This window comes from Dendrobates tinctorius, unplaced genomic scaffold (genome assembly GCF_039654945.1).
Source record: "Dendrobates tinctorius isolate UK_male_01 unplaced genomic scaffold, ASM3965494v1 ptg000020l, whole genome shotgun sequence".
Classification (NCBI taxonomy): Eukaryota; Metazoa; Chordata; class Amphibia; order Anura; family Dendrobatidae; genus Dendrobates; species Dendrobates tinctorius.
Genome location: NW_027361688.1, coordinates 20,145,493 through 20,162,188, shown reverse-complemented (window position 1 = coordinate 20,162,188; position 16,696 = coordinate 20,145,493). Strand labels below are relative to the sequence as shown.

The following is a 16,696-nucleotide window of genomic DNA, read 5'->3' as shown; positions in this document are numbered from 1 at the left end:
TCTGAAGACTCACGCCTGCATCCATAAGTTCTGTGTCGCCAACGAGGCCTCTCGTTGGCGTCAAGCACAGCGATGCATGCTGGCCAGCGGGACACCAGCGATGAAAAAATGGCCCAGGACATTCGAGCACAATCAGCGATATCCAGCGGGGGGGCCCGATCGCCGCTGCGTGTCACACATAGCGAGATCGCTGTTGCGTCACAAAATCGGTGACTTTCCAGCTCGATCTCGCTGTGTGAGGCAGGGCCTTTAGGGGTGTCCCATTAGGACACAGTGTTCTTATGCCATATGATGGCTTGGAAATTGATGTTTGATTCCTAATTAGCCAGGGAAGAAGAGCGCTTCTCTTAAAGGGTTTGGCAACTACTCGGTCGACCCCTTCTGAAACCCTTTGTTTTACCCTTGAAAAAGATTAGCTCCTATGCTCTCATCTGGTGCTGCTGCCATTCCAGCAGTGTCGTAAGTGGCTCCCCTGGGAATTGTGACATTGGCCGCAGGGATGGCGTGACATAACAATGTCATGCAATCCCTGGGAGAGTCCGTGTCAACACTGCTGGAACGGCGTCGGCACCGTAGTTAGTATGGGTGTTATTGTATAAGGGGGAGACGTATGGATTGAAATGGGGTTGTCAGAGTAGTTGACAACCCATTTAATATGGGTTTTCCATCTTGTTAGTACAGCCTCGCACAAATCAGTGCTCCTATTCTCAACCTGCCTTCCGAAGGAGGTATATGTTGCCAGCCCTGTCCCAACAGCATCCTCCAATTGAAAACCACAAAATCATGTCCCCCGGCCCCAATATATTTGCTAAAATAAATATAATGTGGGCAACCCCTTTAAGGACTTGATGCTGCAGATAGATGTATATACCGACAGTCGTTGGTTCGAGGAAAGTTTGTCTAAGTGGAACTACCCCTTTAAATCTAGAGCAACATGGCTTCTATTTTTTTTTCCTTTAAGGATGCAAAGTAACAATTACAGAAGCAACTAATGCAAACACAGCTGGAGGAGGCAATATTTTACACCTGCAATGACAATGTCTTTTTTTTTCCCCCCCTTTTATTACAGGCTTTAAAGTATATTGGTAATAAAGTCAGAAGGCAGAGGATGTGGGGAGGAGGACCCAAAAAGTCCAGAGTGGATGAAGCTCGAGAGCTTCTGGCGTCGACCATACTGGCTCATGTGCCGGTACGTAACACAATACTGACTGATGGTTAGAGTACTATCTTATGGGTCTGTCAATTTTACCTTTTTGGTTAATTTCTGGTTTAACATCCTCAAGAGAGTTTTCTCAAGATGGTAAGTTATCTATTCAATGGATCACTGGGTCGGACCCCCAGCAATCTGGAGATAAGGGCTCTGTGGAGATCGGGCACGCTCACCTCTGCACAATTCATGGTCTATGGGACTGCCGGAGATGGTAGAGTAATGCTCGTTATCCCCTATATTATGGTTAAGAATAACTTATTATCTTGGGGAAAACCCCTTTAACCCCTTGACGCCACATAAGAGTCATGAAAAGTCGTGCCAGAACGACCCATGACGCCTATGAGGCGTCATGAAAAGATCTCCCTCCTGCGGGTCAGGTGAGCGGGTTCAATGAAAGTTCACCCAACCCGCCGGTACAGGGGGACCTAGACTTGACCCCAGGGGGGTGGCTTCGCCCCCCCGGGGATACGATCACTCCCAGTGACCTTTTTGTCACCCCCCTCGCATCTGATTGGAGCTAGCGTCCATGTGACGCTAGCCCTCCAATCAGATGTGGAGGGGCGGAGTAAAATCATGGCTGCCTCGTTCCTCAACTTCATCCCGTCCGTGGAAGCTGAGGAACGAGGTGCCAGACTGCCGCCCTGACCTGCGATCACAGCCGCTGCCACCACTGCCCTCCGGTAGTATATCTCCGCCGCCTAATTCCAGCCCCTCCCACCTCCGCTCACTCACCCCTGCCCCCTGATCATATCCTGCTCCCCTGATCCTCCCCAGATCATCCACCTGCTGTTTCCACGTCTGCCAGCTCCTCAGCCGCCTACTGCCTCCTGTGCCTGAGAGCCCCCTCCTGTGCCCCAGTGATCACCCTCATTAACCCCTGCCCCCCCGATTAACCCCTGCCCCCCTGATTAACCACTGCTGCTGCAGGTTTTTATTTCATCTCCTCAGCCACCTCCTGCCCCCCCTGTGCCTGACAGCCCCCCTCTGCCCCTGGTGATCCCCCAGCACCCCCTATCATCCACCTGCTGTTTCCAGCTCTGCCAGCTCCTCAGCCGCCTACTGCTTCCTGTGCCTGAGAGCCCCCTCCTGTGCCCCAGTGATCACCCTCATTAACCCCTGCTGCTGCAGGTTTTTATTTCCTTATCTCCTCAGCCACCTCCTGCCCCCCCATGCCTGACAGCCCCCCTCTGCCCCTGGTGATCCCCCAGCACCCCTGATCATCCCCCAGCACCTTTGATCATCCCCCAGCACCGCTGATCATTTCCCCTGCTGCTGCAGGCTCCTCAGCCGCCTCCTGTACCTAACAGCCCCCTCCTGCCCCCGTGATCACCCCTCAGCCCTAGTGATCACCCCCATCAACCCCTGCCCTGCTTATTAACCCCTGCTGCTGCTGTTTTTTATATCCACCTCCATCTCCTCAGCCACCTCCTGCCCACCCCGCACCTGACAGCCTCCTTCTGCCCCTGGTGATCATCCCCCTGCACCCCTGATCATCCTCCTGCATCCCTGATCACATCCACTGTTGCTGCCGCCGCTGGTTCCATCTCCACCTAATTCTCCTCAGTGCCCTCCTGCGCCTGACAGCCCCTTTCTGCCCCCGGTGACCATCCCCCAGCCCCAGTGATCACCCCTGATCACCCCTCCTGCTGCTGCCGCTGGTTCCTTCTCCATTTCCATCTCCTCAGTCCCCTCCTGCCCCCCTGCGCGCCTGACAGTCCCCTCCTGCCCCCCTGCGCGCCTGACAGTCCCCTCCTGCCCCCCTGCGCGCCTGACAGTCCCCTCCTGCCCCCCTGCGCGCCTGACAGTCCCCTCCTGCCCCCCTGCGCGCCTGACAGTCCCCTCCTGCCCCCCTGCGCGCCTGACAGTCCCCTCCTGCCCCCCTGCGCGCCTGACAGTCCCCTCCTGCCCCCCTGCGCGCCTGACAGTCCCCTCCTGCCCCCCTGCGCGCCTGACAGTCCCCTCCTGCCCCCCTGCGTGCCTGACAGTCCCCTCCTGCCCCCCTGCGCGCCTGACAGTCCCCTCCTGCCCCCCTGCGCGCCTGACAGTCCCCTCCTGCCCCCCTGCGCGCCTGACAGTCCCCTCCTGCCCCCCTGCGCGCCTGACAGTCCCCTCCTGCCCCCCTGCGCGCCTAACAGTCCCCTCCTGCCCCCCTGCGCGCCTGACAGTCCCCTCCTGCCCCCCTGCGCGCCTGACAGTCCCCTCCTGCCCCCCCCGCGCGCCTGACAGTCCCCTCCTGCCCCCCCCGCGCGCCTGACAGTCCCCTCCTGCCTCCCCGCACGCCTGACAGTCCCCTCCTGCCCCCCGCACGCCTGACAGTCCCCTCCTGACAGCCCATTCCTCCAGTAAAAAGTTTCACCAAACACTCGCACATACACACGCACACTATAATAAAGGTTTTTTTACACATGCACACACCTCACACGCACAATGTCCCGCTCATCCCAGTCATCCCAGTCCCAAAGGGTCTACTCAGTTGAGGAGGCATATGAAATTATTGCCTCTGATACTGAAAGTGAGAGAGAGGACCCCACCTTTCTCTATTCCTCCCACTCTTCCTCTTCCAGCGACACAGACTTGCCACCACCGAGATGTCGCAGGACGAGAAATCGTCCGGAGCCCAGGGTGGAAGAGTCGGAGACCTTGGAAGAAGTCTCACAGTCAAGTGTGAGTTTCCCCCAACCTAGAGCTAGTCACGCCCAACTTAGCACTAGGTCTCCCTCCTGGACCCCCGTCCCTGAAAATTTTGCTCCACGGATTCCTGATTTCGTTCCCCAATCAGGAATTCAGTTGGAGACTGCCAACTTCAGGGAAATAGACTTTTTCAAAGTCTTTTTCTCGGAGTCAATCGTCAGTCTCATGGTGGAGCAAACTAACTTGTACGCCCAGCAATTTTTGGCCGAACACCCAATTTCTTCATTCTCTACTTGGAGTCCCGTTAACTCTGTAGAAATGATTAAATATTGGGGACTGGTCCTTCACATGGGGATTGTGAAGAAACCAGAAATTCGCCAATACTGGAGTACTGATATTTTATATCAAACTCCAGTATTTAGCATGGTGATGACTCGGAAATGTTTTGAGGCTATTCATATTTTTCTTCATTTCAGGGACAACACCGAAAGCCTTCCCCGCGATGACCCGAATTTTGATAGACTGTTCAAAATTCGGCCAGTCGTCGAACACTTCAACAACAAGTTTGCTGAAGTGTACATTCCCGAAAGGGAAATTTGTGTGGATGAATCCCTCGTCCACTTCAAAGGGAGGTTTCAGTTCCGTCAGTACCTGCCCAGCAAAAGGGCAAGGTACGGGATGAAACTCTAAAAGCTGTGTGAGAGTACCTCAGGGTACACTCTCAGCTTTAGAGTTTACCAAGGAAAGGACAGTAGGATCCAGCCCCCAGAATGTCCACCTGCTCTGGGGGTGAGTGGGAAAATAGTGTGGGATTTGGTCCACCCTCTGCTTGATAAAAGTTACCATCTGTGTGTTGATAACTTTTATACAAGCATCGCACTATTTCAATCCCTCTCTGCCAGAGCTACCTTCGCTTGCGGTACCGTGCGCAGAAACCAGAGGGGTCTCCCTTTGCCGCTAATTGAGCAGCCTCTCCGAAAGGGTGAGACCCGAGCCCAATGTAGCGGCAACATGCTTGTGGTCAAGTTCAAAGACAAAAGAGACGTCTTTGTCTTGACCACAATCCATGGTCCCGGCACCACGGCCACCACCGTTCGAGGTACCCCAGCACCGGTCCACAAATCGGACTGTGTCCTGGCGTACAACCATCACATGGGGGGAGTTGATCTTTCTGATCAAGTCCTCCAGCCCTATAGTGCCATGCGGAAGGCAAAGGTGTGGTACAAAAAACTGTCTGTGTACCTCGTACAAATGGCACTGTATAACGCATGCGTGCTATCACGATGTGCCGGCCAGAATCACTCCTTCTTTGAGTTCCAGGAGGCGGTGATAAAGGCCATGATTTTTGGAGAGGAGGACGGAGCGCGCCCCAGCACCCCTGGAACTCAAGTTTCCCGTATGGTACCAGGGCAACATTTTCCCCGTGAGGAGAGAAAAAAAATAGGTGCCAGGTACGCTATAAAAGGGAGACAAGAAGGGAAACTTGTTTCCAATGTGAAACGTGTCCCGACAAACCTGGACTGTGTTTGAATGAATGCTTCAGAATTCATCACAAGTCCATGGACTAAACACATCCTGACGCTCCACTACAGAACTCACCCACACCAGCCTGACATACACAACACCACACACACCAACCTGACGTACACTACACCACACACCAACCTGACGTACACTACACTACACTACACCACACACCAACCTGATGTACACTATGCCACACACACCAACCTGATGTAGTATCAAGTTGATGTGTGGCGTAGTGTACGTCAGGTTGGTGTGTGTGTGTGTGGCGTAGTGTGCGTCAGGTTGGTGTGTGTGTGGTGTATACAATACCACACACACCAACCTGACGTACACCACACCACACACCAACCTGACGTACACTACACCACACACACCAACCTGATGTAGTGTCAGGTTGGTATGTGTGGCGTAGTGTACGTCAGGTTGGTGTGTGTGTGTGGCGTAGTGTACGTCAGCTTGGTGTGTGTGTGGTGTATACTACACCACACACACCAACCTGACGTACACCACAGCACACACCAAACTGACATACACTACGCCACACACACCCCTACCTGATGTAGTGTCAGGTTGACATGTGTGGCCTAGTGTACGTCAGGTTGGTGTGTGTGTAGTGTATACTACACCACTTACACCAACCTGATGTAGTGTCAGGTTGGTATGTGTGGCGTAGTGTACGTCAGGTTGGTGTGTGTGTGTGGCATAGTGTATGTCAGGTTGGTGTGTGCTGTAGTGTACGTCAGGTTGGTGTGTGTGTTTGTGTGTGGTGTATGCTACACCACACACCAACCTGACGTACACTACAGCACACACCAACCTGACATACACTACGCCACACACACTAACCTAATGTAGTGTGGCAGGTTGGTGTGTGTGGCGTAGTGTACGTCAGGTTGTTGTGTGTGTGGTGCATACCCTACCACACACACCAACCTGACGTACACTACACACTTTCCATAAGCGACCTGGTGTCCGCTAATGATTGAAGCTAACTTTCCATTCAAAAGTCTAACGGTGCTTCTTCCCTTCAGGGCCCTGCCGTGCGCCCAAACAGTGGTTTATGACCACATATGAGGTATCAGTGTACTCAGGAGAAATTGCCCAACAAATTTTAGGATTCATTTTATCCTGTTGCCCATGTGAAAATGAAAAAATTGAGGGAAAAAAAAAAAAAAATTTTGTGAAAAAAAAGTACTTTTTCATTTTTACAGATCAATTTGTGAAGTACCTGGGGGTTCAAAGTGCTCACTATGCATCTAGATAAGTTCCTTGGGGTGTCTAGTTTCCAAAATGGGGTCACTTGTGGGGGTACTCCAATGTTTAGGCACACAGGGGCTCTCCAAAACCGACATGGTGTCCGCTAATGATTGGAGATAATTTTCCATTCAAAAGTCAAATGGCGCTCCTTCCCTTCTGGGCCCTGCCGTGCGCCCAAACAGTGGTTTATGGCCACATATGAGGTATTGGTGTACTCAGGAGAAATTGCCCAACAAATTTTATTATCCATTTTATCCTGTTGCCCAGGTGAAAATGAAAAAATTGATGCTAAAAAAAAATTTTGTTGGAAAAATTAAAATGTCCATTTTTTCTTTCCACGTTGCTTTAGTTCCTGTGAAACATCTGAAGGGTTAATAATCTTCAATGTAGTTTTGAGTAGCTTGAGGGGTGCAGTTTTTAGAATGGTGTCACTTTTGGGTATTTTCTGCCATATAGACCCCTGAAAGTGACTTCAAATGTGAGGTGGTCCCTAAAAAAAATGGTTTTGTAAATTTTGTTGCAAAAATGAGAAATCGCTGGTCAACTTTTAACCCTTATAACTTCCTAACAAAAAAAAAAAATTTTGTTTCCAAAATTGTGCTGATGTAAAGTAGACATGTGGGAAATGTTATTTATTAACTAGTTTGTGTCACGTAACTCTCTGGTTTAACAGAATAAAAATTCTAAATTTGAAAATTGCGAAATTTTTAAAATTTTCGCCAAATTTCCATTTTTTTTCACAAATAAACGCAAAAATTTCCGACCTAAATTTACCACTAGTTAGTTCATGTTAACATGAAGCCCAATATGTCACGAAAAAACAATCTCCGAATCGCTAGGATGCGTTGAAGCGTTCCTGAGTTATTACCTTATAAAGGGACACTGGTCAGAAATGCAAAAAATGGCCCGGTCATTAAGGTCAAAATAGGCTGGGTCGTGAAGGGGTTAATGCTATTAATCTGAGGACAATGCTGTTTGGCCACCTTACTGAAAGCATGGCTACCAGGAGAAAATAATCTATTTTTCCCAGGAGCCACCGGTTTTCAGTCATAGTAGTGGGCATGGGGAGGCTACTGTCACCCCTCGCAGCATTGTGAGCTGGAGGTTAAAGCACGGCCCGAACTTTTGATGGACAGCTAGCTTTAAATAGATGCGCTGCAGAACGAGCTGTCAATCAACATACCGGGCGTTGCTTACAGCCATGCAGTGATGTAGCCGCTCCAGGCACGCCTCTATGACTGAAAGCTGGCGGCTCTATGACTGAAAGCTGACGGCTCCTGAATAAACACTGAAGTGTCGGCGCCATAAGATGTTTTAGGTCTCTGCTGCACCTCTGCATGAGGTTTTTAGGGGTCATATTATTTTTTGATCAGGCACAAAAAAAAGGTGCCTCGTTCCATATTACTCAGATGTTCTCTTTTCATAACCATTTCTTCGACAGGAGAATATGTAGGTAATTTAAAGCCATATTTATCGGCTCACAGTGTACCAATAGCTATGTAATCAGGAGCCGCGGGAGCTAGGTAGTGCCTCTGCGCACTGCTCCAGAGATATATTAAAGGAAACCTATTTGGGTTGTACTTTTGGATGCTGTGGGTTTAATGTACGGATTGTGAACTTTGGTGATGGATTTGTAACTTTAATCTTCTTCCTTTATTCCATAGGTGAAGGAATTCAACTTTAGGGCCAAGTGCATCTACACGGCGGTGATGGTCCGGAGAGTCATCTTGGCTCAAGGCGAAAATAAGGTCGACGATCGAGATTATTATGGGAACAAGAGGTTGGAGCTTGCAGGACAGGTAGTCCGTTCTGTAGTTCAGGACATAAAAATAAATGGTGGAAAACACATAACATAAAACAAATGGCTAGTAAAGTTAACCTAGTTTTCCCAAACTCTTTAGCCATGAGCACCTTTACCTAATAAAAATATATCTAATATTTTTTTTTTTTTCACAAATGACCTAAAAACATACTTTGACTGGACCAGCATACCTCCTAATGGAAGAGGTTGGGCATGTTGACAGGACAAGCAGACCTCCTAATGGAAGGGTTGGCATGTTGACAGGACCAGCAGCTCTCCTAATGGATGGGGTTGGGCATGTTGGATTTCAACATACCTGGTTGTTTGTGGCTTTAATGAGGTGTATCAATTGTATGCAATGTGTCCTGTAGTGTGGTGCAATAATATATGTAGTCCCTGCCACCCAGACTCATCTATCAGATGCCAGATAGAGAAGTGTGATCTGTCACTGCACAGAACACATTTCCTCTGCTTCAGAGTCCAGTGGTGGGTGCTTTACACCACTCCATCCGATTCTCGGCATTGTGCTTGGTGATGTAAGGCTGCATGCAGCTGCTTGGCCATGAAGCTTCCGGCGGAGGCGAAGTGTTTGTGATCATGTTAATACCAGAGGATGTCTGTACTCTGCAGTTATGGAGTCAGCAGAGCTTTGGTGACTTTTCTGTCCTCTGCTCCTCAGCACTCGGTGACACCGCTCTGTAACGGTACGGGGTCTCCACTTCGTGGCTGAGTTGTTGCGGTTCCTTCGGCTTTTCGATAATATCACTCAGGTGACAGGGGAGGATTTAGGAGAGAAGAAAAATCATGAACTGACTTGTTACCCAGTGACTTTAATTACAGGACCACGTTGGTATTGGTGAGCTCTGCACCACCAGCCACTCTGTCACATATTAGTAAAAGTAGATGACATGACGAGGGGCCTGATGCTATACAATGGGGGCAAAGGGCTGGATGTTCTACACTGGGTAGGGGCGTGAGGGGCCGATGTTATATACCGAGGATGACAGATGATATACACCAGCAGTCGTGATGGGCCGAATGTTATACAACGAGGTAGGTTGAGGGGACAGATGTTATACACTGGGGTAGGACGAGGGATCAACTGTTATACACTGGGGGGTAGGGCGAGGGATCAACTGTTATACACTGGGGGATAGGGCGAGGGATCATCTTTAATACACTGGGGGGTAGGGCGAGGGATCAACTGTTATACGCTGGGGGGGTACAGCGAGGGATCAACTGTTACACACGGGGGGGTAGGGCGAGGGATCAACTGTTACACACGGGGCGGTAGGGCGAGGGATCAACTTTTATACACTGGGGGTAGGGCGAGGGATCAACTGTTATACGCTGGGGGGCTACAGCGAGGGATCAACTGTTATACGCTGGGGGGCTACAGCGAGGGATCAACTGTTATACACTGGGGGGTAGGGCGAGGGATCAACTGTTATACACTGGGGGGTAGGGCGAGGGATCAACTGTTATACACTGGGGGGTAGGGCGAGGGATCAACTGTTATACACTGGGGGGTGGGGCGAGGGATCAACTGTTATACACTGGGGGGTGGGGCGAGGGATCAACTGTTATACACTGGGGGGTGGGGCGAGGGATCAACTGTTATACACTGGGGGGTAGGGCGAGGGATCAACTGTTATACACTGTTTTATACCAGAGAGGGGCCCAATGTTATACACCGGGGTGTGGTGGGGGTCCAATTGTTATATACCGAGGTGCCGGATGCTATACACTGAGTTAGGGGGAGGGGAGGGATTGGATTGGATACAAAAGGAGCAGAGCGAGGGGCCAGATGTTATACACTGGGGGGGCAAGAGGACTGAATGAATAACTTGAATTCAATGAGTAAAATGTCTGCTCAATTCTTTAGCCCATGTAGTTTATGCTTGGAGCAGGAGCCCCGGTATCGGGGGGTCACTCCAAACTAAGTAGGAATATACAAAATATATTCATTGGACTCATAGGAATCCGTCCATATTTGTAAATCTCACCTTTTTTAATCACTGCCTCTTGGTTGACGGTGATATTTCCGGATTAATGGGTTGACGTCAAGCTTCTTTGCCAATCATTCTCACATCCGGTTTGCTCTTCTCAACTGCGTATGCCCGGGCCCTGACCAGTATCTCTTTATGGCAGCTGCGTGCTGGCGTAGTATCCACCTATTGTGCATATGCATTATGTGCCACGTTGTGCGGAGACATGGCTCAACAAGCAGAAAGGGGCACACAGTAAAATGTACATGTCTGGCCACCAGTGCAGTAAATGTTGGTGGACACACTTAGGGTAAGTGCACATGTAGTTTTTTGGTGGTGCGGATTTTTTAGTTAAATCAGGTAGGGCGAGGGATCAACTGTTATACACTGGGGGGTGGGGCGAGGGATCAACTGTTATACACTGTTTTTGCAGCTTAATGATGGCTTGTATCACCTGCATGGAGAGCTCCTTTGACCGCATGTTTCCTTCACAGCAAAACCTTCCAAATGCAAGCACCACACCTCAAATCAACTCCAGGCCTTTAATCTGCTTGAGAATGACATAACGAAGGGATTGCCCACACCTGTCCATGAAATAGCCTTGGAGTCAATTGTCCAATTACTTTTGGTCCCTTTAAAAACAGGGTGGCACATGTTAAGGAGCTGAAACTCCTAAACCCTTCATCCAATATTAATGTGGATACCCTCAAATGAAAGCTGAAAGTCTGAACTTCAACTGCATCTGAATTGTTTTGTTTAAAATTCATTGTGGTAATAATGTCTAGCACCAAAATTAGAAAAATGTTGTGTCTGTCCAGATATATGTGGACCTAACTGTATCTTCTCAATTGTTTGGAAATTAAGTCCAATCTCTGTTGTGAGACCAGCCACCCTTTAAATTTGGAACTGAAATCAAACATGATGGCAATTGCTACCGTTTCCTTTCCTAAAGCAAGAAGTAAGCAAAGCTGTTTCTAGTTGAGCCAATCATAATTCCAGTTCTCCACTTTTTAGGCTTCCATCAAAAGAGAAATTAAAGAAGTAATCGGAATGGTCGCTCAGAGTATCTACTCCTCTTTTTCTTTGCACCACTTTTGATAAATCTCGACAACTGTCTATACAAATGTCTAAGAAGTAATTTATTTTATTTTTTTTGCAAAATTTAAATAATACCTTTGCATTTTATTTTATTTTTTTTGTATCGACTTGATCTTTGCCTATTTTTCGTGTTTGTTTTCTAATGTTTTCCTGCACAAATTCCTCATTCTTTCTATATAATCTGAACCTGGCAGTGATTTCAGAAACATAATTTATTTTTTATTTTTTATTTTTATTTTGCGCTTCTCCAGTGAAATGTTGAGTTCATACTGTTGCAAAGAAAAGGAGGGAAAACAAACAGTCCTCAATGTGTTCAGATCACCGGAAGAGACTGTCTCTTTCAACAATGGCGGCGCGTAAGACTGTATTGTGTCTCCAAAGAAAGGAAAGAATACAGAATGATGTGATTTTTTTTTTCTGCTAATTTCACACCCCATGGGAAATAGAAGTATGAGACGGGCTCCAGCCTTAGATAACAGATGTGGACCCATAAGCCGAACCGGTTGTGTTTTTTTAATGTCACCAGAGGATTGGGGTAGGCCCTTCGCCAGCGGAGGTGTTAGCAAGACCTACCGATTGGAGACTTAATCTTTTCACCTTGCGTCTCCCTCTTTTTAACGCGTTCATTATCTGTGAAGCATTTCCCCCCGGTCTCTTTTGTCTCGCCGTATTTTTCTCCGTCTAATGCAGCTTGCTTTGCGGGGACGAGATATGGAGCAGGCCTCGAAATCCACCACCTTGCACGGCAAGGGATTTCTTCCTCGTGACAAAAGACCAAGCACATTGACTTCAGAGATTGCCTAATCCCAGCTGTTCTGATAATGTAATTAAGGCCGCCTAATGTCTTTAATTTCTCCAGCCGGTTTGTGTGAAAAGGAGAATTTGGCACTCTAAAAGCTTGAGCGCTAAATAGCAATCTCAAGGCGCCTAATTAGAATTCTCTGACATTAAGCTAATTGGCGAAACTGTTGCTGCGGCTTAAATTCTTTCATATTTTCTTCCCTCTCTCCTTTTTTTTTTATTATTGGCGTCTTGTAAACTGTAAAGTCTCTTTTGATGAATGCAAATTGAATTATTTTTTTTTTACCACTGTTAACCTTTGAAGTGCCAGAAAGGTCACTGTGTTGCTTCTTAAAGCTGCGCCAGGATGCTTAAAGGGGGAGCCAGTCGGTAGGATCAACCCTCCTACGCCGGTGGCAGGAAGTTGAATAAAATGATACCTTGATATCTGCGATCCGATGTCTTATTCCAAAGAAATCCACATTTTTTTTTTTAATATGTAAATGAGCTATTAGGATCTATGGGCCGGACATAGATCTCACAGAGAATCTGCCTCCAGAGATTATTTTATTGTCCAGTGTGAGACAAGTAATGACTGACCATCTGGTCCCCCAATCTACATGTCTCACACTGATAACGCCCCCTTTTCTTTAAAATAAACCCTGGAGGTAGATTTTCAGGGAGATCTATGTCCGGCCCATAGATCTTAACAGCTCATTTACATATTAAGAAAAATGTGGATTTTCTTTGGAATTAGACATCGGATCACGGATATCAAGGTGTCATTTTATTCAGCTTTCTATGACCTCCATGCCCATGTAGACTGATTAGAAGGGTTGATCCCAATGACGATGCCATTTAAGGCAATGATTAGATACTATGCTTCCTGTAATTTACTCATATGCTACACGAACAAATCTTAATTCTTTGTGGTGTTTTTCTTTTTTTTTTTTTTTTTTTTTGTTAGCAAAGGAACCTGACTTTAAAGGATACCTACTTTTTTTGTCAAACTTTTGACATGGTGATGTGTCAGATACGTCATCAACGGGGAGGGTCCCCCCACTGATTAGTAAAACAAATTGGTGTAGTTGATCAGCTGAGGGTCACTTCTGCCCATCTTCTCTGCTTTACTCTCTAGGGGATAACTCCCTTTTTTAATCAGATTTTTGGGCTTCCCGGTACTGAGGTCTTACTTTTTATTTTACCTTTTTAAATTGCAGCTGCTCTCTCTCTTATTTGAAGACTTGTTTAAAAAGTTTAACTCCGAGATGAAGAAGATCGCCGACCAGGTCATCCCGAAGCAAAGAGCCGCTCAGTTTGACGTGGTGAAGCATATGCGCCAAGACCAGATCACCAATGGCATGGTTAATGCCATCTCTACGGTAAGTGGAGAGGACGGCAAAGAGACCTAGCGTTTAAAGGGAACCTGTCAGCAGGATTGTGCTCAGTAACCTACAGACAGTGACAGGTCAGCGCTGTTATACTGATTAATATGATACCTGGGTGATGAAATTGTTTTGTGGTTCTTGTTTAACCTTTATTTTTTTTCCTTTTCTAGCAAGATGACAGCGCTATCAGGGTAACCTCAAGCACATTTATTGACACAGTATACATGCGATTATGCGGTAGCGCAGGTGCCGCGGCTGGCGCCCGCCTGCAGAAGGTTTTTTTTGTTTTTTTTTTCTCATTATGAAAACTAGGGTGGCAGGTCAGTGAGGGATCAGCACATTAAGGCCCCCCTCCAGGTCATCCCGGAGCACGAGCATATCATTAATTCAAGCCTGTAAATAAAAATTAAACAACAACCACAAGATGGATTTTCTCAACCAAGGTATCATTTTAATCAGCGCCGACCTGACACACTCTGTAGGTTACCGTGCATAATCCTGCTGTCAGGCTCCCTTTAACTTTCCTTGACCATCATTTCAGGATCTTTACAGACCGGGTAAACGTTATGCTCAGTCTTTTACATGACACTTTTAGACCAGTAATGGTAGCCACCCAGTATATTGACATTCAAATACTTCTCCTACAGTCAGATCCTCACTTAGCGTTCTATTCCCTATACATCAAAGTTTTACGTTTATGAGCTCCTTGACTTTTAGGAAGCGATGACATTATCGTGAGGTTATGCCAGCTGCCTGAACCCCCCACAATTATGCTCCCCACCAACAGATATGCACTAAGCTGTGACAGCAGTTTTTTCCCTAGGCCCAGCGACCATGTCTGTAGTCTGTGACCATCAGATCAGAATCTTTCAGTCCTTCTCCTACTTATCAGCATCCTAAGCGGTAGGTTTGGCCTGACATGAGCATTGTTGAGCCTAGCTGATTAACTAAGGAGGAGCCAGGGATGCCGACAGGTGAGAGGTGATTCTCGGGGCTCTGATGTGGTGACCTCAGACTCCCGATGTGGACATTTGACCAGAGACCTCTGAGGGGGTTTCAAGTTTCTTGGCACAAAACATAAGTCACCCTTGGCCTTATTGGCCACATTGGATTGTCACAGGTTTGTTAACCTTTTTTCTATCTATGTAGGGAAATTGGTCTCTGAAGAGATTTAAAATGGACCGTCAGGGCGTGACGCAGGTACTCTCGAGATTGTCCTTCATATCCGCCTTGGGAATGATGACGAGAATATCGTCTCAGTTTGAAAAGACGAGAAAAGTCAGCGGTCCTCGATCTCTACAACCTTCGCAGTGGGGTATGCTGTGCCCGTCTGATACTCCTGAAGGAGAGGTAAACATATGCTGAGGATTGAAAATAACCATTAGCCATTCTGGAGGTTCTAGTCCTATGACAGCTACAATGGGCTGTTCAACATCGACTCACTTCAGACGTGTACTCCTTTTATCTTCTGTTTTAGGCTTGCGGTCTTGTGAAAAACCTTGCCCTAATGACGCACATCACAACGGACATGGAGGACGGGCCTATCATTAAATTGGCCGGTAATCTTGGAGTTGAAGATGTCAATCTGCTGTGTGGTGAAGAACTGGCGTACTCAAATATCTTTATCGTGTTCCTCAATGGTAATTTATATCTTAATTTGACCCATATAGAGTAGAGCAAAAAGATTCCCAGGACCTTGGTCCAACATGAGTAGTCCCATGGCCACCAGACCAGAGTCCGAACCTACTACTGCCTTCTAGCTTTCCTGCCGCCTCCACTAACTAAAAGGCCCGGCTCTGTGCCTGCATGATGTCAAGGAGGAGGTTTGCAGGATTCTGCCTGGGGGCCACTGGACCCGGGTCCTGCAAAGTTTTACCCAATTCTAATTGTATACTTGCTTGTAACAAATATGAAACTTTTGCTTTCCCTCTGTGAAAATATGAAATAGGGTCAGAGTGTTCAGGACATTAAGGATTAAAGATGGCCAGGAGTTCGACAACATAATTAAGTAAATTATTTTTCAAATTATTATGTGAGATCCTCCCTGATATAAAAATGTATGTCAAGTCTTTAGAAATATCTTTGTTAGTGAAGGGATTCTCCAGGACCTTTTACATTGGGGTTCTGGTTCTCTAGGACCTTTTACTGGGGTGTTCTCCAGGACCTTTTGCAGGGGGGATTCTCCTGGGTGTTTTACCGGGAGGTATTCTCTGGGATCTTTTTCCAAGAGGGTTCTCCAGGATCTTTTTCCAAGAGGGTTCTCCAGGATCTTTTTCCAAGAGGGTTCTCCAGGATCTTTTTCCAAGAGGGTTCTCCAGGATCTTTTTCCAAGAGGGTTCTCCAGGATCTTTTTCCAAGAGGGTTCTCCAGGATCTTTTTCCAAGAGGGTTCTCCAGGATCTTTTTCCAAGAGGGTTCTCCAGGATCTTTTTCCAAGAGGGTTCTCCAGGATCTTTTTCCAAGAGGGTTCTCCAGGATCTTTTTCCAAGAGGGTTCTCCAGGATCTTTTTCCAAGAGGGTTCTCCAGGATCTTTTTCCAAGAGGGTTCTCCAGGATCTTTTTCCAAGAGGGTTCTCCAGGATCTTTTTCCAAGAGGGTTCTCCAGGATCTTTTTCCAAGAGGGTTCTCCAGGATCTTTTTCCAAGAGGGTTCTCCAGGATCTTTTTCCAAGAGGGTTCTCCAGGATCTTTTTCCAAGAGGGTTCTCCAGGATCTTTTTCCAAGAGGGTTCTCCAGGATCTTTTTCCAAGAGGGTTCTCCAGGATCTTTTTCCAAGAGGGTTCTCCAGGATCTTTTTCCAAGAGGGTTCTCCAGGATCTTTTTCCAAGAGGGTTCTCCAGGATCTTTTTCCAAGAGGGTTCTCCAGGATTTTTCCAAGAGGGTTCTCCAGGATCTTTTTCCAAGAGGGTTCTCCAGGATCTTTTTCCAAGAGCGTTCTCCAGGACCTTTTTCTAAGGGGGTTCTCCAGGATCTTTTCCAAGGGGGGCTCTCCAGCAACTTTTACAAGGGGGTGCTCTC

The 16,696-nt window shown here is 47.5% G+C and overlaps 1 protein-coding gene across 1 annotated transcript in view; it reads left to right on the top strand.

Moving 5' to 3' along the window:
* POLR3B (RNA polymerase III subunit B) overlaps positions 1 to 16,696 on the top strand; it is a 165,510-nt gene that overhangs the window by 31,381 nt on the left and 117,433 nt on the right. Inside the window, exons 11-15 of the mRNA XM_073567837.1 lie at positions 1,070 to 1,189; positions 8,290 to 8,424; positions 13,513 to 13,674; positions 14,830 to 15,030; positions 15,158 to 15,320. Of these exons, the coding sequence (XP_073423938.1) occupies positions 1,070 to 1,189; positions 8,290 to 8,424; positions 13,513 to 13,674; positions 14,830 to 15,030; positions 15,158 to 15,320 (781 nt within the window). The remainder of the gene's footprint in view (positions 1 to 1,069; positions 1,190 to 8,289; positions 8,425 to 13,512; positions 13,675 to 14,829; positions 15,031 to 15,157; positions 15,321 to 16,696) is intronic.